Source organism: Sprattus sprattus (genome assembly GCF_963457725.1).
Source record: "Sprattus sprattus genome assembly, chromosome: 18".
NCBI classification, from domain to species: domain Eukaryota; kingdom Metazoa; phylum Chordata; class Actinopteri; order Clupeiformes; family Clupeidae; genus Sprattus; species Sprattus sprattus.
In genome coordinates, this window is record NC_137916.1 from 6,321,859 (window position 1) to 6,345,827 (window position 23,969).

Here is a 23,969-nt window from a genome sequence, read left to right on the forward strand (position 1 = left end):
CACCTGAGGAATGCTGCATGTCTAGAAAGACGTGTGCTGCTGAACCTCGTGCTAAAAACCTCACACAGGCTGTGCTGTACCTCGTGCTAAAAACCTCACATGTAACATTCCTCTAGTCCGCGAACATTCACAGCACTAACTGTTTCTGCATCTTCCGTTCAGGTGCTTCAGAAAAAGAGAGTATTTGTAGTCGGAGGTGACTCTCTCTCAGTGACAGACATGACACAGCGCTTACACAGGAGGGGTAGTATACAGCACAGCAATAACTGTCAGACACCATTTCAACCGCAAAGCAATCAGGGTTTGTGCCAACTGGCCATTTACTTTAATACAATCACAAAAGTATTTCAGTAGAATGTTAGTGCATGGAATACAAAGGTGTTCAACATTCTATGTAGAAGGGTGCACTGGCTCTATCATCAATGGCTCACCATTACTTAAGTTTAAAAAAAGAAGAATACATTATTCATATTCCATCCTCTATATAATGAATCTATTTTGATTATAATACTGCAGCCTGAATCGAAAGTGATGGATGTGGGCCCAGCCCTCACGCCCTCTGTATTCACTGCAGTTCTTACAGTGCGACTCAGAGCTGCACTACCCCTGATGTTCCACAAGAGGACGCCATCTGCCTTTGTGCAGCACACCAGTCCTCAGTGACCCTGTCCGCCACAGTCCCTCTCCAGCATGGCTGGGCTCATCTGTGTGCTGCTGTCCAGCTGTCTAATGCTGTCCAGCTGTCTGATGCTAATCCTGATTTTAATCATATCTGAGGGAGGCGAGTGAAGTGGCTCTGGGCCATCCAAAGTCTCAGATGGATGTCCTACTATCATTCCAAGGTGTCCCCCTCTTTCTCTTGAGTCAAACTCACACACACACACACACACACACACACACACACACACACACACACACACACACACACACACACACACACACACACACACACACATATATATATATATATATATATATATATATATATATATATATATATATATATATATATATATATATATATATATACACTACACAGTAAGTGTGTGATGCTTAGAGTGAAGAAGCATGCGCGTTTTGTTTGTGAAAACTGAGGGTCTGAGATCTGGTGTGTTAAGATGGAGACACACACACTATGAATATGAATATGAGTGTGTTTAACTTGTGTGTTAAGATGGACACACACTATGAATATGAATATGAGTGTGTTTAACTTGTGTGTTAAGATGGACACACACACTATGAATATGAATATGAGTATCTGGTGTGTTAAGATAGAGACACACTCTGAATATGAATATGTGTTTAGATAGAGACACATACACTATGATTATGAATATGAGTGTGTGTATCTGGTGTGTTAAGATAGAGACACTTTGAATATGAGTGTGTGTATCTGGTGTGTTAAGATAGAGACACACACTATGAATTTGAATATGAGTGTGTGTATCTGGTGAGTAAAGATAGAGACACTATGAATATGAGTGTGTGTATCTGGTGTGTTAAGATAGACACTATGAATATGAATATGAGTGTGTGTATCTGTCTATCTGTGGTGTTGTTGCGTGCGTGTCATTATGAATGATGAAACCAACTGACACAAAGGTGAGACACAGCCATGTAACACACACACACACGGACACACAAAAACGCACACACACTCTCTCTCTCTTCCTCTCTCTGTTTTGCTCATCCTTTCTCTGTATATCTCTCTGTCTCTGTTTCTGAGTCTTTCGCTGTCTCTGTTTCTCTGGCTCTTTCTGTTTCTTCCTGGTTCTTTGGTTTCAGTGAGGATGATTTGTGTTGTTGAACCTGAACTTCCTTGACAATTGCTGAAAAGCCATACGATTGTGTGTTCTTGAGTGCAAGGACAGGTGCCCCACTGTCTTTGTAGTACCAAGATGTGTGTGTGTGTGTGTGTGTGTGTGTGTGTGTGTGTGTGTGTGTGTGTGTGTGTGTGTGTGTGTGTATGTGTGTGTGTGTGTGTGTGTAGATATGTGTGCTAGTGTGTGTGTGAGATTGTGTGTGGGTGCGTGTGTGCATGTTTGTATGCATGTATGTGTGTTTGTGAGAGAGAATTATAGAATTCGACTGAGAGAGAGAAAGGGTGAGGTTTCAGGCTGATGCGTGCTCAGAGTGGAATTCCATTGGAAGAGATGTGTTAAGGATATGCACTGTGACCTGGCCAGGAGAGAGAGAGAGAGAGAGAGAGAGAGAGAGAGAGAGAGAGAGAGAGAGAGAAGTGAGGGCGAGAGAGAGAGAGAGAGAGAGAGAGAGAGAGAGAGAGAAGAGAGTGAGAGCGAGAGAGAGAGAGAGAGAGAGAGAGAGAGAGAGAGAGAGAGAGAGAGAAGTGAGTGCAGAGAGAGAGAGAAAGAGAGAGAGAGAGAGAGAGAGAGAGAGAGAGAGAAGAGAGTGCAGAGAAACATGACTGCAGCTGATAGAAAAAAACAAGTATAAAAAAGAGAGGACAAAACAACACAAACGCTGGAAGACGAGTGAGAGATACAGAGAGCAGAGGCATGGACTGATACCGCGGTCCAAACTCTAACGAGAGAGAGAGAGCTGATAAATATTTCACAGTGGCTGAGGGAACACAGGGGAGGCATATCCTCTTACCTCCTCCCACTGTGCCGTTGTTGTCGCCCCCACCAAACATCACAAATCAGAGCCACTACTACAGTCATCCCCCTCTCACAAGGGGAACCCTCGCTGGACGCACAACACACCAAGTGTGTGTGTGTGTCTGCGTGTGTGTGTGTGTCTGCGTGTGTGTGTGTTGGGTGTTTTCCTATTCTATCAACACAGAGAATGGGTGGGTGACATGAGCGAGTGGAGGCCAAACTAATTAAGGTGAGAGGAAAGCTCAAGCCCAGATCAAGTGTCACGCTCTGGACTGGCTCCGGCTACAGCTCTGGCTACGGCTACGGCTACGGCTACGCTCAAGGTGCTGCAAATGATGCCGGAGCCGCAGGTGTCACGACAGGCTGCAGCATGGTGTTGGGTTCCCATGGGAGAGGGAGAGAGAGAGGGGGAGAGAGAGAGAGAAAGGGAGGGAGGGGGAAGGGGGAGGGAGGGGGGGAGAGGGAGAGAGAGAGAGGGAGAGAGAGAGGGGGAGAGAGAGAGAGTAAGGGAGCGAGGGAGAGGGAGGGGGGGAGAGAAAGGTGCTACCAGCAAGCACATGCTGAGAGCATCATTGCATCACCTGCTGAGACTCACACATATCTGGCACCCCATGTTTCTCTTTCTCTTTGTGTTTTTTTCAGTGGTGATGTGCTCTTCATGAGTCAGTCACATTACTAATGCATCACAGAAGATGACTGACACATGAAGAGAGAGAGAGAGAGAGAGAGAGAGACCGCAGCAGGCCATGTAGTTAACCACAGACTCTTCACGGTGGGCCAAACCCACTGCAGATTGCCTCCTGCAAACCAGCTCCACCGCAGGCCTCAGTGGAGCGCCTTAGAGAAGGTGCTTTATCACACCTGACTCAGGTCATTAGGCTCCTCAGCGAGTGGTGTAGATTAGAGCTTAGCTCTGTTACCTCTGGGTCGCCAGCGCATGTTGCAGACGGGGAGAGTCATGACACACAGACGCGCATTAGGGGGGCGGCCCCGCACAGACGCATTACAACTGGAAAACATCTGTAATCCGAGCAGACAGATATAATCGGCTCTTCCCCCCGGGGAGGACGCGCTCCAAGGGCCAGCCAGAGCCTTAAGTCTGCCTAGGCCCCGTCCCAGGCAGGGTTTCAGAGAGAAGCTGACGTGTTCTTTAGGGGTAAGCAGAACTGGCCTCTGAACTCACACACGGAGCTCCTGAAGTCATTTGCATTGGCGTGGTCATCAGCACACGGCCAGTGAACGGCCACCAATGAGTTTGCATTCATGTAAAGTGAGAATGACAGAGAGGATAGAGATGTGGAGAGAAACAGACAGAGAGGGGGGGGGAGAGAGAGAGGGAGGGATAGAGAGAGAGAGGGGGAGAGAGAGAGGGAGAGAGAGAGAGGGCGAGAGAGAGAATGTGTTACAGAAGATGACAAAAAGAAAAAAAAAGAAAGCATGTGTGTGTGTGTGCGTGACACAGAGTGTGTGAGAGACATAAAGAGAAAGAAAGAGAGAGAGAGAGAGAGAGAGAGAGAGAGAGAGAGAGGGAGAGCATTATAACAGTCATTCTCCAGTCCTTGTCACAGCCCCCTCTACCCCATCAGAGAGGGGATTTAGCATTGTTCCAGAGGCAATCCTCTTTCAAAGGTGTGTCTGATCCTCTCAAGACACACTAGCTCCATTTCAGGAGCCCCGGACATACACACACACACACACACACACACACACACACACACACATCCTCCCCCCCCCCCACACACACACACAGGGAGCAGTCATCTCTGAAGGGCATCACAGCTGAGAGAACACATTGCCACACATGCCACATAAGCCAGCCAACCCTGTGACTGTAGCTGTTGTTGTGTAAGCTGTTAGCACTGGTGGCAGAGAGAGAGAGAGAGAGAGAGAGAGAGAGAGAGAGAGAGAGAGAGAGAGAGAGAAGAGAGAGAAAGAGAGAGAGGGAAATACAGAGAGAGAGAGAGGCAATGTAAGTGACCTTGTCATGTACACTGCTTTGGCAATGTAAGTGACCTTATCATGCCAATAAAGCACCTTTTGAATTTGAATTTGAGAGAGAGATAGAGAGGGAGATATATATATATATATATAGAGAGAGAGAGAGAGATGTGTTTGAGAATGGAGAAGATGGGAGTCACGTGGGATCGCCGAGTAAGATGGTCGCACATTAGAAGCTGTCCAGAAGCCCCTACGTATTAATATCAAATAATCTGTTAAATTCTTCATATTTTTGAAGAATTTTTGTTTCGTTTTGTTTCGTTATATTATACCAACTGAAGCACAGAAATAGAAACTATGGCTTCCTCAAAATACTTTAAGTCCACACGTGGGAAGCCTGCTCCCATTGACTCCAGTGGTGCTAGCCAAACACGAGTTGAGAAGAAGGCTAGTCTGGAAACCCTATTGGCTGAAGTGAGTAAAATTAGCGCCACACTGCATATGGTTTCGTCAGATGTTTCAATGATCAAAGAAACTACTGCTGAATTTAAAAAAGGCTGTAAACGCCATGCAAGAACGGCTTACTAAGGTGGAAGGCCCAATTTCTGACATTGAGGACACCACGCAGCAATTGGTGAGAAACAACAAGCTACACAGCAAGCGCATAAACACCCTGTGGGACTGTGTGGAGGATTTAGAAAATAGAAGTCGTCGTAACAATGTGAGACTGCTAGGTCTATAGTAGGGATGCAACGGTTTTCGGTATTTTATCGAACCGTTCGGTTCGCCCTGTTCGGTTCGGTTGACCCAGGTGAACCGCGATATTACGGTATGGGTGACATTAAACTTTTAATTTAATATGTGGTTATAATGAATGCACGCATGTATTGGGCGATAGCCATGACTGCTTGGGACCCAGGGGACTGAGTTCTGCGCTCCACAACCATGCAACAACCAATCAGAATTGTACTGACTTTCCCAAGAGCCAATCAGCGCTCTGAATGCAGACGCTGGAGATCCATATGAGGAGAAACGAAACTTTCCCTGTTGCAGCACGATCATGGCGAGTCATCAAGAAACGGAGAGAAGAAAATTTGAAGGCATCGTCATCTTACAAATCAGCTGTATGGGAACATTTTGGGTTCAGTGTGGAGTATGATGACAAAGGGAAAAAGATCGTCAGCAAGCGAGGCACGGTGTGCAAGCATTGCTTTACTACGATCGCCTACTCCACAGGTAATACATCCAACATGTTGCCACTTGACCCGTCATCACCCGGCTGTAACTCTAAGTGGAGCAGCACGGTTTGTCGCCGAAAACACAACCATCCATTGCTGCAGCATTTCAGCAACAATATGCTTATAATTCCGAAAAACACAAGGCAATATCCAACTCAATGGGCGTCTTCATAGGGAAAGACATGCAGCCCTATTCAGTAGTTTTAGGCACGGGATTCCGTCAAATGATAAAGACCATTGATCCTCGTTTTAATATCCTCTCCCGCACGCATTTCAGCAGCAAAATAATTCCAGAAGTGTATGAAGTGACTAGGAGAGAGGAGGTTTGTTCTGTTGTTCTTTAAGGGTGTATTTATAACAGTTAAGTATTTTCTAGGGTTTAAGTGTGTGAATGACAATGTTTGTTGTTTGAGTTTATTGAATAATGTCAATGTTTACATTTCACATTACTTTACAGTATACTGCACTTTACTATTTTTAATATTGCCTGTTTTTGACAGAAGGCCAGAATAGTGTTCCTTGTTTAAAATACATTTTGTGATTTGACTTAATATGTGCCCTTTTTACATTTAATTGCATCTTGCATTGTCTCTGCAAGTGTGAGTAGAAGCACCTTGTTGACTTAAAATAGAAAAGACAAATATAACCTAATGCGTGTTAGCGGCAGGATAATATTGATATATCGAAACCGAACCGTTACCGTGGCCCAAAAACCGTGATACAAACCGAACCGTGGCCACACTGTACCGTTGCATCCCTAGTCTATAGGAAGGTACCAGGGGACAGCATAAAGGCATGCATTGGCAAGATCTTGTCAGAGGGACTGGGCTTGGACGTTGACAGTGAATTAGAAATTGAAAGAGCACACCGCTCTCCTGGAGCTCGCCCGAATAATGTTCAATCGCCGTGACTGATCATGATAAAATGTCTGCGTTCTACTGAGAGAGACAAAGTTCTCAAGGCTGCAAGGGAGAAAGGGGGAGCGGTGTGGTGTGGATGCAACATCTCCCTTTTCCCAGACATGACAAAGGAGCTAGCTGAGAGGAGGAAAGCTTTCTCAAAGGGCTCCACCACAAGAAGGTTAGATTCAGGTTCGCTTTTCCAGTGACACTAGGATTGTCATGGAGTGGGAGGAGCCGAAAGTTTCAAGATGCATCGGAGGCTGTCAAGTTCATCGAGCAACAAAGGACTGAGATGGAGAACAATGCCTGAGACAACCCGGATGGAGAATAAAAAGATGATGAAGATCAACGAAAATTACAAGGAGAGTATGAGAGAGGTATGGTTGGGCTGGACAATATCTGAACAAGGGAGCTAGTCAAGAATGGAGAAGATGAGGGTGTGGAGGACAGACTGACAGACTGACTTACCATGGTTCCAGAGGGGGTGGGTGTGCTGTGGGCATTCTGGGCTGGGCTGGGCACACTCCTGGTGGGGGAGTCACTGTAGTCTGGCGGGGGGAGAACCACAGACGCCTCGTACTCTTCCTCCTGCTCCGGCTGCATCAGGTTGGCCACACTTTTGCTGCGCACCGGTGGATGGGCCACACTGCCAGCACACACACACACACACACACACACACACACACACACACACACACACACACACACACACACACACACACACACACACACACACACACACACACTCAGAATTAGTATCTACAAGCTAAATGGTAGATTTACATTTCTTTCAATTCATGTACATGGTGATATATTCATTAGTATCAATGAATGGACACACTGCTCTGTTATACACCAGAAATACATATGTGCTCCATGGTCACATTTGGCCTCCTGTTCAAACTACACTCTTCTGTGTCGTTTAGCTGTCGCGGGCACACCCTGTGTCAAAGGCACAAAGTCATTTGACAGCTTCAATTACAGGGCTCCTGCTCGCCTTTGTTCTGTGGAAGGGAGGGAGGCAGCCGCTGATGTGTGGCCTGCGGCCGTAAATGAAATGGCCCCAAGTAGGAGTTTGCCTCAGTTTACATTCCCTTATCTATGGAGGCACAGACAGATCAGTATCAGGTCGAGTTGTGAAAACAAAGAGGAGTGTGTGTGTGTGTGTGTGTGTGTGTGTGTGTGTGTGTGTGTGTGTGTTAAAGAGTGTTAATGAGTTTGCTTTACCTGTTATTGGCCACAGGTTCTACGTAAGCATGGCAGTAGGAGGTTGGAAACCAGCCCCTCCTGAAACAGGCACAACAGGCACAACATTAGAAAGAACAGCTGTGTGTGTGTGTGTGTGTGTGTGTGTGTGTGAGAGTGTGTGTGTGTGTGTGTGTGTGTGTGTGTGTGTGTGTGTGTGTGTGTGTGTACCTGAAAAAGACACAACGGGCACAACATTAGAAAGAACAGCTCTGCTACACCCCTCATATGCAAATCACTCTGGCCCGTGAAAATGGACATAACAGGATGCAAACGAACAGCTAGATACTCCAGGAAAGACAGAAAGCATAACAGATTGCAAACGAACAGCTAGATACTCCAGGAAAGACAGAAAGCATAACAGGATGCAAACGAACAGCTAGTTACCCCAAGAAATACAGAGAGCGCCATTACACCTGTCTGCTGTACACATTTGAGAGTGAGGCTGTTACGATAAGTTTGTACGGTTTCTCCTGGAGTGCTGACGCTGTCTGACAGAGAGTGCTGTATAAAAGCATGAGGTGAACGCTGTCTGACCTCTGGAGAAACATCTGAAATGGGCGGATCAGACATGAAGGATGGCACGTGTGTTATGTCTGCATCTCGCTATCGTTTACAGGGCAACCAAACGTGTAGGGGAGGGTTAGCTAATGTATGTGGCACAGAGAAACCCCTGGGGAAACCAACAGAGCGTTTTGCCTTAAAGCACCACTGCATTACACACCCCTGCTACTGTAAACACACCTCTGGACACCGTGGCCTCAGGGGGTTTGGTCGCCTTCCTCTCTATTTGTTTAGTGGCCCTCCTCCACCCCCTATTCAATCAGGAAACGGGCACGTCTGGCCACTGGGGTGTAGGTGTGGGCACTGTGTTTACCTGGGATGAAACAGGCCTGGAAAAGCTCTTTACGGTTGGCAGCGTGCCAATCAGGGTGTGCCTAGCAGGCCAGCGCACAGCCTCATGAGTCATATGATGAAACGGTCAGGTCTATGACAAGTCTAGAGAACCCTACAGGAGCCGCCAAATGGCCGTTAAACAGGATTACTTCTTATAAAACAACAATCGAACCGAGAGAGAGCTTTATGCTACTCAAACTGTCTTAAGGTAGACGCTGCTTAGCTTGATGGGTGACAACTCTGGGCAGTGGAAACCAAACGAAACCGGTTTATTTTCACTGCTGGATTCCAAATGATTTCTTTTAAAACCTTGACTTATACAGTATGTATGCAGCAATAATCAGTCCATTCCATCAGTGAATCTACAGGAGCGAGGCCTTAAAAGTACTTTCTCTATTCATTCCTCTGATTGATCATGAAGAGGGAACGGATACTTGGAAATCTTCACATGGTGTCTCTCCTAGTCAAACTGTGATTGACTCATTTGTGGGAATTAACGGCGCCTCACACATTCTCATAACTGTGGAGGTGCACGGCACAGTGCGGTGGCAGAACCCAATCAAACCCTGATCTGCTGCCTGTCTGCCTGCCTGCCTGCCTGCGGTCGGTCGGTGTGCTGTATTAAATGTGACTTCCTCCCGCTCTGGTAGTCTGGTCCCATTTCCACTGAGCTGCAGGCAACACAAACATTGGGCTGCAGATGGTGGCGGTGACAGAGGGAGCCCAGGTGTGTCTCGCCTGTTTGTCTGCCTCCAGCTGAGCCTTGATTACATTTCCACAGCCTCCTGTGGGAGCTACGTTCCATCCACATCTCAATAAGACAGAGAGGGAGGGGGTGAGAGAGAGAGAGAGATAGAGAGACTGAGAGAGAGACAGAGAGAGAGAGACTGAAAGAGAGAGAGAGAGAGAGAGAGAGAGAGAGAGAGAGAGAGAGAGAGAGACTGGCGGCAGAATGGCACAGATATTTCGCTTGAGAAATCACTATTGTTTATCTCCAACATATTTCCCAAAACAAAAGTGATCTGAATGACTGAAACTGATCTTCTGTCTTCTTCAAAAACAACAAACACTGATTGGCAGATAATACTCTTGAGATGTTTAGGCAGAAAAATACCATCCTTATCTGACTGACCTCTTTGACACATCATTTATATCAGATTCAAGCCCATATCCATTTGGTGACATTGACATTGACTGACGTTGGGCAAAATGTTCTGCATCAGGAGATGGAAGTGTTTTTAACCATACAGTGACATCAGGGGCGGAGATCCCGGGGGGGACAGGGGGGACACGTCCCCCCCTCGCATAACGTTAACAAAACTGAAAAAAAAAAAAAAAATATTAGTAATATTGTCAGGTTACCGGAGTCAGGATGCGAACCCGGGTCGCTGGCATGGTATTCAACGCTTAACCCAGTGTGCTATTGATTCAACAGTCTCGAAATCTAAACAAATAAAACAATAATAAATACGAGAATATGTCTACATTCATTGTTTCCATCAGGTCCGCTTCACCTGCTCTCTCTCACCTGCTCTCTCTCTCTCTGACAGCCGGTCAGTCATTTCCCTACTTTCACTCGATAAAGGCATTTCCCATGAGGCTCTGCTCCGACCATCCTACATTCATTTATGAACAAAAAAACGAATTCAATCGCTGGCCAATTTATATTTTTGGTCATGAAAGTTATGTAAAGTCTGAATGAAAAGTATTAGATCAAGGTAGGAGGCTAAGCAAAAATCAGTAGGCTGGATTCATGAAAGTGAGTTTATCTCACCATAAGTGAAATGTTATGAGACAACAAGTGCTATACATATTGTTTGGACCACCTCGATTTACATCCATGGACTTCTTGGAGATTATCACGGGAACTTGACCTGATTTAGTTTTAACTCAATGGACGGCTCATGGACTCCACATAGATGCGCAGGGCACTAGAGAAGACGTTAATTTGCATGCAGCTGAATTCCTCCTTGAAGAGCCTTGGTATGCGTTTGAACTTTCAACATTATTTGTCTGTGAGTAGTAGATATTTTGTGTTAGGACATTTAAAACTGACGTTGAATTTCTGTTTGTCACTGTTATCAGAGAATGCGGTATTTAGCAGCTAAGTTATGGTAGCTCTCGTGACAGCAATTTTTTTCATGTCCCCCCCCCCGGAATTACTCTCTGAAATGTTCCCATGTATTGTCCCCCCCTGCAATGAAATGGGATCTCCGCCCCTGAGTGACATATTCATTGGTAGAAAGAGCGCTCTCTGGCTCTGAGCAGCCTGTATATATAAGCATCCATGCTCCTCTGATGGGAGATTGGCTCTGAGCCTCTCCTGTTATTACCGTCTCCATGACTGGCGTACGGAGGCAGAGTGAAGATGAACGATTAGAGGCGGTCATTTCAAAACAATTTAGTGCCTTCTGCCTGGTCAGCCTTTAAGAGTCAAAGCACCGTGGCTGCCAGAGGTATTCTGTCATTGGGTGCAATATGTGGGAATATGCTCTGTTGCCATGGAAGGTTTTTTGGATCGCTTCTGGAAACTGAAGTACCATAAGATATGTCTTTTGGAAACTTTTTTTTCTTGCGTGAGGAATACAGTATTTGTGGACCACACAAATTGCTACTCTGAGGTAGTAACAGTTCTACATTTAACAATTCTATATTAAAATTTAAGTGAGAGGCTGTGTTGGTCCGGCCCCCCTTACTGTCTGTTCTTCTCCAACTCCCCGTAGAGCCAGCCGTCCCTCTCCTGTGGGATGAGCAGCGTGATGATGTCGCCCTCGTCGAAGCTGAGCAGTGTGCTGTTGTTGCTGGACGTGTGGGGGAAGATGGTGCGCACCCGCGGCCGCCGAGCCATGTGGTTGAGGCCCGAGGATACGGACACGGCCCGCTGCAGCCCGCCGCCCTCCTCACCGCCGCTGTGGTCTGGACCAGGAGAGAAGCACAACACACACGCACGCACGTACAAGCACGGACGCACGCGCGCACGCACGCACGCACGCACGCACGCACACACACACACACACACACACACACACACACACACACACACACACACCACACACACACACCACACACACACACACACACACACACACACACACATTCAAATCAGTGTGCAGTTAAGCATTCAGCATTAAGTGCCTCCCATTAATATTACAGCATTCAGACCTCTTTTATAGGTTAATTAGACTACTTTTCATGTGCGATCGAACAAGAAGGTCCGCTTGAAGATCTGGATTACTGAGGACCACTGTGGATCTTTAAAGACCACAGAGAATCACTTAATGCAGACGGCCGACAGAAACAGGCAGCCTTACCAGTGGAGCTCTCTTGACTGCCAGTGTCCTGGCTGAACAGGTTGGCCAGCGGGCTGGTGTGGGGATTTAGTGACGGTGCTGGAGGTGGAGCCAACGCATCCGAGTTGTTCTGAGAGAGAGAGAGAGAGAGAGAGAGAGAGAGAGAGAGAGAGAGCGAGAGAGAGAGGGCGAGAATAAAATGAATCAGTGACACAGGCCAGGGAAGAAGTAGCATGCAGCACAGCTGACACAGGTAGCAGAGACAGGGGCTTAAGGACAGTGATAGCGACAGCATCAAGCACATCAAGAGCAACAGCCACTCTAACGCTTCAGCATGCACTGTGGTCATAATCATAGACACAACAGCACTGTGGTCATAATCATAGACACAACAGCACTGTGGTCATAATCACAGACACAACAGCACTGTGATCATAATCACAGACACAACAGCACTGTGATCATAATCACAGACACAACAGCACTGTGATCATAATCACAGACACAACAGCACTGTGGTCATAATCATAGACACAACAGCACTGTGGTCATAATCACAGACACAACAGCACTGTGATCATAATCACAGACACAACAGCACTGTGGCCATAATCATAGACACAACAGCACTGTGGTCATAATCACAGACACAACAGCCACTCTAATGTGGTCATAATCAGAGACACAACAGCACTGTGGTCATAATCACAGACACAATAGCACTGATGCCATAATCACAGACACAATAGACACTCTAATATGGCCATAATCACAGACACAACAGACACTCTAATATGGTCATAATCACAGACACAACAGCCACTCTAATGCTTCAGCCCTGTGGTCATAATCACAGACACAACAGACACTCTAATGTGTTCATAACCACAGACACAATGGCACTGTGGTCATAATTACAGACACAACAGCCACTCTTATGTGGTCATATTCACAGACACAACAGCCACTCTAAAGTGGTCATAATCACAGACACAACAGACACTCCAATGCTTCAGCCCTGTGGTCATAATCACAGACAGAACAGACACACAAATGTGACCATAATCACAGACACAACAGACACTCTGGCGTGGTCATAATCACAGACACAGCAGCAATGTGGTCATGATCACAGACACAACAGTCACTCTAATGTGGTCATAATCACAGACACAACGGCACTGTGGTCAGATTCATAGACACAACTGTGGCCATAATCATAGACACAACAGTACTGTGGTCCTAATCACAGACACAACAGTACTGTGGTCCTAATCACAGACACAACAGCACTGTGGTCATAATCACAGACACAAGCATTGTGGTTCCAGATCAGCAGGAAGGTACTGCTGTTTAGTGACATGATAAGATTGCAGAACCCGTGGGCTGGTCTGCGGTTCTGGACTCACCCTGCTGTGGCGCTGGGTCTGGGGTGAGGGCTGGGGGGTCATGGCCACGGGCGTGCGCACGCCCTCGATCATGGACACGATGCCGTCGGGCATGTTGGTGGCGTCGCTGCACTTGTCCTGCCAGCTGGTCAGCTTCAGAGTGAGCATCTCCTTCGACTGAGACAGACACATCAGCCACAGGTAAGTACTGACAATATGATCCCTCTTATGAACATAGCAAGAGTCTTCCCATTGTATTTTGGTAACAGAGCAACTGACTGCCAACTGACTGATCAACCTGACTGTGCCTGCATACAACTTGTCGATCAATTAATCAAACAAACAGACAAAAAATGTATCTTTTACAAAACAGAATGTTTATATGGTTGACAGTCTGATCACATTGTATGTCTGATCTCCATTCAATATTCATTCCCTTTACAGTCACAAAGTGAATCTCACAGGCAGTCACTAGAAATGATCCCAGTCTGATCAATATCCATTCAATCTGAGAGAAGAAGCCCTCATATATGGTCTGCTGGTCTGTCACCTTGTCGTGGAAGCTGGCGGTCTGGTCGGACAGGATGCAGTGCTTGTCCACCAGGAAGCAGAAGCGTCTCTTCTCCTCCAGAAGGGCCTCCCTGCAGCCGTCGGCGATGAACCTCTGCATGTCCGACTGCCTCTGGGTTAGCGTCTCCAGGCACTGGCAAAACAATGTTCACACACACAAACACACACACACACACACACACACACACTGCTGTCAATTCAACGCCAGCAGCAGCAGCCTTTATCTCCCGCACCACACGCGTCTGCAGAACACGAGGAGGATGAAAGGGAACAGACAGAACAACAGATCTGAGGAGCACCAGATGAGAAAGGACCGTCAGATAATGTTATCACAGTGGTCAGAGACAGGACACACACACACACACACACACACACACACACACACACACACACACACACTGCCCTGAAACAGCTGTCTGTCAGTGCTCGTGTGAGTTAAAACTCATTCAGCAATGCAGTTCAGGATCGCAACTACAACCATTTTGTATCTGCGGTGATGTTGTAGGTAAATAGTGTTCACTGATTCTGTGTGTGTATTCCATGAAGTAGCATGGGTGTGTGAGTATGTTTGGTGGAGTATTTATGAGGTAAAAAGGAAAAAACAAAAGGATGAGATAAGTCCACCGTTTTTCAACCTATACACCATTTGTTTCAGAAATAAATGTGTATGTGTGTATTTACTTTGTAGTTCAAACTTAAACAGGATAAAAAAAACGTGCCTTATTGTTTAAGTTATCCTGAAATAGCCTACACAACACTTATATTGCTGTCCTCCCAGGAACAGTTTGCCAAGTGATTCACCTTAACTTTAAAACTGACAAAAATGACTCATTCAATCAATTTGAATAGAGAAGGTGACTCAGTTCTCAGTGTTGGGCCTGTGTGTCCACCACAGTGAGTAAGCCAGTGGGGGTCAGGCACTGGACTGCACACAAAGACGTGTAAACTCAAGGCTACAAGTCCCTCTCCAGGTGCCTTGAATGACTTGTTTCATACAAAGCAGTCAAGAACTTTAAGGTCCATGTGACTTTCTGGCTATTGGCTATTTGTAAATGTCTTTTGAAAATGCCATAACAGAAGTCAAAGACTACACTAATGGTGGAGGAAGCTCCTTGATCATCAGGCAAGTTTATATCCCAACACAAGATTTGACAGTTTCAATGCACAGCATTCATCACCCTTTTAGTTTTTCTTAATTACGTAATATGAGGTTGACAAGGACCTTGAGATATATAAAGGCCAAAAACACAAATAGTCTAGCTAGTCATCTGTTATCATACCCTGTTATAGATAAGGCCAGCGTCCCTCAAAGAAAACCTAACAAACTTTCCTTAAATCACATTTGTATTGCACCAAGGAGTTCTGGGAAGGGCTCCCAGCAACTTTTCCTACGACTGCAAGACGGTGTGTAGAGAAGATTCTGTATTCTGTGTTCTGTGATCATCTGTATAGCTTTGGAGTTGCTTTGCTGCATCTGGTTCTAGGTGCTTTCAACACACGCATGGCATTATGGCAGATAAATCAGCCATTCTGGGGGTGCAGTGGCCAGCAATCTCCACCAAACATCATGCACCCAACAGCATGGCAATGATCCCACTAGACATTTCAAAAAGCACTGAGGAATGTTTCAACGCAGGAGGGTTCCCAAGCGACCAAGAAGGAGTCAAGATCTGAAATCCTTTAGAAAACTAGAGATTTCTGGGAACAGCAGCTGGGAAGAAGCGCTGTTTAAATCCGGAGGATGTGAGTACGTTTCAACAGGAGGAATTAACCCAGCTTGCGCGGCATTTATGACTCTACAGAAAAAAGCTTGATTGCAGCAACTTCTATGCATGATGTCCAGGGTGGCAATAATTTGAACGTAATTGTGTTGTACTTGTCTTAAAAATATACTTTCTATACTGATTACCTTATTACATTTGTTTATTGACGTCAGGAAAGAAGTAGCCTGGTGACACCAGCCTACGTATTTCCGCCTGAATTGATTTCAAGCTCATACTCAGTCTGGCCCAACCCCATTGACAATCGTCTCTAGAACTCAAAATTTTGCAGGACCAATCAGCGAACAGTTCAGAGCTGTGACGCAAAACTCGCCTTGGAGGAAAAGACACGAAAAGCTATCGGAAAAGTTGTCTCAACTCTCGAGAACATCAGAAAATCAAAAGGAGAACAAGAGTATTTTCTTGTAAGTTTTATGATTGGAAAGGACGTCGTAGCTCTTCTCCCAACTGGCTTTGGGAAGAGTTTAATCTACCGAATGCTTACTAAACGTTGCTGATTGGTTAAGGGAACTCCAATGATTTTAAACCTCAAGATAAGCACCCGCCGATCTCGGAAACCAAAATGCATTGGGTTGGCCCAGACTGAAAGACGGAATGAAATGGAGTCACAGGCTGGTAATGGCCAGGCTAGGAAAGAAGCGCAGCAGATCAAAACCTTCTCTTTCTCGTTTTGCCTGAGCCACAAAACGGGCTGAACTAGTGGGACGATAGAAAATCAGTCGCAATTTTCACCTTTCTGATTTATATTGTGTTGGTGTCCTGTGCGAGATGCCACCCTGGGCAGTGCCCATGTCGCCAATAATTAGATTCACCACTGACAAAGACTCAAACATCTCCAAGGACAGGAGAGAGCAGGCCTATGACTCACCACTGACCAAGACTCAAACATCTCCAAGGGCAGGAGAGAGCAGGCCTCTGAATCACCACTGACCAAGACTCAAACACCTCCAAGGGCAGGGGAGCAGGCCTTTAAGGGCTCTGCTGGCACATTCAGTCTCAGAGGAAGCATAGGATATTTTGATGTTTTTGTCGCCTCTGAAATCACAATGCCCTTTTGCAAAGTACAAAGTTCCAAACCTCTCAAAACACACACACACACACACACACACGCGCAAGCGCGCGCACACACACACACACACACACACACACACACACACACACACACACTGTTGTCATGAAAAATAATGGACAAATGGGGAAGGTACTTGTTAGGTTTTTGGCTTTCAGAGAGCCTCTCTCCAACATTTTCTCTCTGTCTTTCTCTGTTCTTTTCACTCTCTCCCCTCTTCCTCCCCCCACTCTTCTCCTCTCTCCTCCCTCCCTCCTCCCCCCTCCCTCGTCCCCCCTCCCCCCTTCCTCTCTCACCCCAATCTTCTTCCTGGTCAGAAAGGAACAAAAGCTCCACCACAACAAAACAGTCTTATTATTTTTTTTCCGCACTTGAGCACTTAACAGGTAGGCTGGGGTCGTAGGGCGTCATACAAACATTACTGCTAGTGATGTTGAAATTCAATCTCTAGACTAGATGTTGTGCGGTGGCCTCCACATGGCACTAGTTCACCCCCCTACACAGACACTGCCCCTCTTCAGTGAGCTTCTCTGGGCTGATCAGAGTGTTGTCTGCTGGGTGTAGGTGCTCTGGTGTCACCCCTCAGTAAACCAGGAAGAGCCCTGGGCAAACGAAGACAGCCTGGAGCACCAGCCCACTTAGAGAGAAACGCCCTGGGCACTCTTTCAACATCACCTCTCTTTCTCTTTCACTCTCTCCCTTTTTCACTTGTCTACCTTGCATAATGCCCTTTCCTCCTTTTCTCTTTTTCCATCCCCCTTTCTTTCTTTCTTCTTTATCACTCCCACACTTCCTCCAGTCAGGTGGCTTTGGGAGAAAGCGAGGACAGCACATGCATTTTCTATTTGAAGGGAGCTTTTGGGAAGCTCACTGTGAATGCACTCACACACCTCGCCTTTTCCAAGGACAGACACTGAGAAATTAGTGTTATGTGTGTGAGGATCGATGAGGGGAGAGGGCTGGGGTTGGGGCTGGGTTGAGGAGTAATGGTCTAATCACAGGCACTATGGGGATCAAAGGGTCACACTGGACTATGTGTGTGTGTGTGTGTATGTGTGTGTGTGTGAGTGTGTGTATGTGTGTTTGTGTATGTGTGTGTGTGTATGTGTGTGTGTGTGTGTGTGTGTGTAAGTGTGTGTGTGTGTGTGTGTGTAAACTAGTGTGTGTGTATGTGTTTGTGAGTATGTGTGTACATGTGAGGTGTGTTTATGTGCATGAATGTAAAGTGAAGTAATGCATGTTTGTGTGTTGGTGTGGATAATATAAGGGGGAGAGGTTTTAGAACACGTGCTTGCCAACGATTGGAATGGACTTAGAACTGCAGCCTGTTGCTATGGACACTTACATTTAGCCCTGAAGATGTAGCTGAATTTAAATGTTTTCGCTCATGTGCATTTGTGACAGAGATAGAGACAGAGAAAGACAGAAAGAAAAGATTAATAACCTTGGAAAAATGTCCAGTCTACCTAACGGCTCTGGCTATCAGAATTTTAACATCTTTAATGTTGATACTACTTCATTCACATGATGATCCCTAAAAAAGTTTTAAGTGATACTGTTACACACTTTACGGGCAGACAAGAACAGAACAAGGCTGAGAGAGACTGGGAACCTGAGAGACTGTGAGAGGGACCGAGTGAGAGAGAGAGAGAGAGAGAGACCGTGAGAGAGAGAGAGAGAGAGAGAGAGAGAGAGAGAGAGAGATAGAGAGAGATGGCAGTCACTAAGTAAACAGATAGAGGTAAATAAAAGAAAAAAACGGAAATATCTGGCATTTGTGCAGTGGCCTTTACCCAGCCCAGCTGACATTTGCATGCATTTGTATGCATCAGCTGTCCGACATGGATCTCTGAGTAGAAAACAGGCCCCAGGTTCCATAGCACTGACCATCTGTGTGCCTCCCTGCCTACTCAAACAGAGCTGAGAAACAGCCTTTCTTGGAGAGACCAGACAGAGGCTTTGTCTAGGGATGGATGGACAGACTTTTGATTGGTCTTTCATGACCTTTTCAAACAGGTTGCTGGGGGAACCAGGGGTCCGGGGGTGGAGATTTTCAGATTGGCATCTCAAAGGACAAAGCTTAGATCAAAAGCTGGACTGTCATCCCATTGGGCTGTATTGAAGTCCTCCCCAAAGGCGAGAGATGAGCACGGAGATGGTCTTTGATGCACAGTCAAAGGGAATACAGTTTTTTTTCTCAGTCATTTAGTTTCATTTCTCAGATCAGAATTAAAATCCTCAAAACTGTTAATTCAACCTCCACATCATTTAGTCACGTGTGCACATCATAACAGCACTGTATTTTTTTTTTTTTACATTTTGCAAATGGTTTTGCACATTCATGCAAAAGGGTATGTACAACCGTCTGCTTAGTCGTACCCCCATTACATCTAGGAATCTATTCATTGTGTAATTCATGTGTTAAACCAGTTTACATTATGTGTTAACCATAAGCTTAAAAAGTTTCAGTGAAATGTTATTTTTGGAATGTTTGCTAAAGGACTTTACACGTGATTGATAAGGATTGATTTAATTTGTTCCAAGACAAGAGATGAGTGTAAAACTTCATAGGCCAACAAGCCAGAGTGGACGTGACAGGCCAGCATGAGGGGAAATCCAGTATTCCATTTTCCCACACCTAGGCTTTACAAAATAGGAAATGTTGTTCCTTATATAAAATCAGCCCTCAGGGATGTCATTCATTAGAATAGGAGGGGTTTCATGAGAAGCAGCAGGGCAAATGGCATACTGTGTGGTCATGTGGGTGAATGGAAACGTTCTCTACAGAAACAGCATTAGGGAATGGTTTGGGGAACTCAAATCAATGCTGATTACGGTTCTGTCTGTTTTACTTGTTATTTATCCTATGGCAAAGTCTATGATCATCACTATTGGAACATTACTGGGTTCTCACATTATTTATGTGGCCTGCAAGGCCTGACTGGGTGAAAGAGATACAGTACAAAGCAAGTGTGGAAATAAGGACTGCCAGGCTATTTAATTTTAATATTGACAACATGACTAAGCATTATGACTGTCGGTAGTCCTACAAAAGACTTCATTACCCACAATTCCCTTATCACCTAAAGTCTTATCTGCAAGAGAAAGTATTGGCTGCAAACAAGGTGTTAAAATCGTGACATACTTTTGCCTATAAACTGCGTTGAAATGATACATTACATCTTAAATCACATACGATACGATTACAAATACATTGGCCTTCATATAGCCACACACGTGAAGCACATCCTCGAACTTCGCGCTGCAAATATAGGCTCGTCCCTCTCATACCACACATGTATGTTCACGAACGTGTATACACATGCACGCGGAACTATTGTGGTCACTGGTCAGGACAAAGGAACACACGCTCACACATCTTTTCAGGCGTGCTCCTAACAGCGCAACTCAGAGCGTACACGCTCGCAAACACACACACTCCCTCTCCCTTACCCATACATATACTCCTTCAATTAATTAGTTAGATACATTTAGCTAGATAACATATTGTGTGTTATTCTCTTATCATTGTGTAAATAAATACTTTGATTTATATACGCTGGTTTATTTAATGTTACACAAGAATGGACGTTGTCAACCTCTTCTATTCAGAACTCCAATGACCTTCAACCATACTATTAATAAGGTAACTTTGTTTGTAGTTATTATTTTAATTATTAATCAGAGTTCCAAATTGATAGTATAATATATTTTATGAGACTGATATATTTAATGAGACTGATTTGTGGATTATCAACTTAATTGATCTGCCTTTGTGTTGAATGGTTGATCCCTGTCCAATCGGGTGAGATTACCAACATATTGTTGCTGTTGCAAGGACAGCACCAGTGTGTCTTGGTGGCCCTCGTGGAGATAATATCACAATTCATACACAATTGCACCCACATTCACCCGGTGCCTGCTCACTGGGTAAGATACCTACATAATCTGGTACTCCCATATGAGAATGGTACCCATTCCACCTACATGACTGTTTTGGTTACAAACCATGACAACATAACTTTGGGTGTCACTGACATATTCATTAATGAAGTTATTTACTTTTGAGACATAAACTAAGCATTTTGAGCAAGTTACGGGCTTGTGCATGTAATCCATTATATTTTGCTGTTCGCACAAATTTTGAAAATGTGAAGAATGATTTTCAGAAATGTGCTTTTGTGCATGTGTGCATGTGTTTATGTGTGTATGTGCATGTGTTTGTGCGTGTGTTTGTGTGTGTGTGTGTGTGTGTTTATATATGTGTGTGTTTCTGTGTGTGTGTTTAAGTGCAGGCCGCTATAGAGGCTAGGCGGGCTCACCTCACTCTCTTTGTTCTCGTACTTGGAGGCGTTCTTGCCCTGGCTTTTCCTTCTGAGCTTCTTCAGGTCGGAGTGCGAGCGATCCAGAGACTCCTGCTTCATCTTGTGCTCAATCTGGTAGCGCTTAAATGTGGCCTAACAGGGGGACAGAGGGGACAGACAGACATGATCATGCTTAAATGTGGCCTAACAGGGGGACAGAGGGACCAGTCAGACATGATCATGCTTAAATGTGTCCTAACAGGGGGACAGAGGGACCAGTCAGACATGATCATGCTTAAATGTGTCCTAACAGGGGGACAGAGGGACCAGTCAGACATGATCATGCTTAAATGTGTCCTAACACGGACAGAGGGGAAAGTCAGACATGATTACGCCTCCCTTCATTCCCTTCCCAAGGACATACAAAACTGATGAAGTAATTAAGTAATTAACTGAAGTTAATTGAGAAGAGGTTTCTCCTCAAGTTTAACGTATACTTCTGTGGACATAGCTACTTTAAGGTCTGCGACCAGGATGGTCCTAGTCAACACACACACGTTCGTGTGGTCAGTCCTCAACAATGTATGTGTGTCGACTATGCTTCAGCGAATCATAGCTGATTAGATTAGCAGCAATGGCATTTTAAGGTAGGGAGCTATCACTATTTAGAGAGCGGTGTAAACAGTTATGAAAAAAAAGTTCATAATGCGGAAACTTTAGACCTATAAACAGTGTTGGGGAGTAACGAGTTACATGTAATTGCGTTACGTAATTTAATTACAAAATAAATGTAACACTAATACATTACAGTTACTGGAGAGAAATGTGTAGTTCAATTACAGTTACTTACGACATTTTTCAAAATTACAATTTGAATTACATCTTAATACTGTCAGCAAAACCTTGCTCAAATGTATATTTAAAAAAAAAAAAAAACTGTTTCGCATGTTTTTCTGGCTACTGTACAAACACCCCCGTTGTCATTTCCCTCCACAATAGTTTGATCCAGAACTTTCTGTGTCTCTATCACGTCTACAGCGCCATCACGTCTGCTAGTAGGCCTACATGCCTGTGCATGCAGCGATCTGAATTTCAGTTGCTAACAACCTACCAGAAATGTTTCACAGAAATTGAAAAGTAATCAAAAAGTAATCAAAAAGTAATTAGTTACGTTACTCAGATAAAGTAATTCAAATAGTTACACTACTATTACATTTTTAACAGGGTAACCTGTAACTGTAACGAATTACATTTCTAAAGTAACCTCCCCAACACTGCCTATAAAACATAACAGTCTTTGCTGTTCACACAATGTACAGATATTATTTCAAAGTACACTGACTGAGTGATTAAGGGAGTACACTGAATGACGTGTCTGCAATGGCAAAACTAGTATACTTTAGAGACACAATACACGTACGTATCCACATTACACTAACACAGACCTTTTGGATTAAGACCTTTTTAAGCCCAAACAGTTTTGAGTTCCACTGACCAAGTGACTCAATTTCAGAAATTAAGGACAAATACTAGGTGTAGGGAAAACGCAGTGGAGAACTGTGTTATGCTGGATGTTACGTCTAGAATATATTTTGCATTGGATATCAAAAAACAATCTTTTAATTCACTAAATTATGTGGGTCCAATGTTTTGTTCATATTTGGGTAGTATGAAATAAAATAATGGGCTTTTGCCCATCAGAGGGATGTGTGTGAAGCATCAGAGCCACAAATGGGACCCATCGTGGTGCATGTAAGAAGGGATGAAGTCATGGGAGGAGTTAAGCCCAATCAAGGGGTTCTTCTCACCAAAAGGACCTACTCTCACCATGCTTCATAGTTCTATGGAAGCCAGCTGGAGTATGTGCAGCAAACACTGCATAAAAAAACATGCGTGCAGACACACACATACACACACACACACACACACACACACAAATACATTAACATAGCTTACTGTCATATACTTCACATCCATTTCTGTTTTGCGCTCCAGTTCGTCAATGATGTCTTTGTGGAACCTTTTAAACTGACAGGCAAGAGCGAGAAAAGAGAAGCAGAAGATTAAACAGGTGCTGCAGTCCGTTCAGACACAACAATGTTCAGATGAAGGCGAGACATTAGAGTCGCTGTCTGCACAATTCATTGGATCGGGGTGGGTGCTATTTAGTCAACCCTTCATTAGCATCAGTTGGAGGTGCCACACTCAAAGAAGTTGACTTTAAGAAGCGGCCTTTAATCACGACAGCTTAGTCATGCCTGCGCTGCACCCACCTTCTATCATCCCACGTGTCTCAGCACTGAACACACTCATATCTGCTGTTTGGTCATTTATTGAAAAAAAGACCTGGACAATAAATTAGTGATAAGCAACAGGGTCTCACCTACAAATCTGAGAGAGGGAGTTAAAATTGACAGCTTTTACATAGGAAGATAGGCAGATAGATAGATAGACAGACAGACAGACAGACAGACAGACAGACAGACAGACAGACAGATATAGAGAGCTGTAGAAAGAGGCAGAGAGAGAGAAGGGGTGGGGGTGTGGGCAGCTCTCTGCATCTTGTGCCCATGTCTGTGGTAAAACATTCACAGTTCCCTGCTGCAAGCATGACTAAAGATCAGTTCTCTGGGTCTGCACATACACTGTCATACAATGTCAGCAGAACTCAGGGCCTTCACTTGGCTTCCGTGGTGAGTTCCTTCAGGCCTTCACTTGGCTCCGTA

The 23,969-nt window shown here is 45.0% G+C and overlaps 1 protein-coding gene across 1 annotated transcript in view; it reads right to left on the reverse strand.

Annotated features, from left to right (window-relative positions):
• Positions 1-23,969, reverse strand: part of baiap2l1b (BAR/IMD domain containing adaptor protein 2 like 1b) — a gene marked incomplete at both ends in the record, with an annotated part of 39,053 nt that overhangs the window by 2,594 nt on the left and 12,490 nt on the right. Inside the window, 8 exons of the mRNA XM_080855990.1 lie at positions 7,168-7,345; positions 7,927-7,986; positions 11,538-11,757; positions 12,153-12,261; positions 13,541-13,696; positions 14,070-14,222; positions 21,262-21,396; positions 23,200-23,271. Coding sequence (XP_080712116.1) covers positions 7,168-7,345; positions 7,927-7,986; positions 11,538-11,757; positions 12,153-12,261; positions 13,541-13,696; positions 14,070-14,222; positions 21,262-21,396; positions 23,200-23,271 — 1,083 coding nt within the window. The remainder of the gene's footprint in view (positions 1-7,167; positions 7,346-7,926; positions 7,987-11,537; positions 11,758-12,152; positions 12,262-13,540; positions 13,697-14,069; positions 14,223-21,261; positions 21,397-23,199; positions 23,272-23,969) is intronic.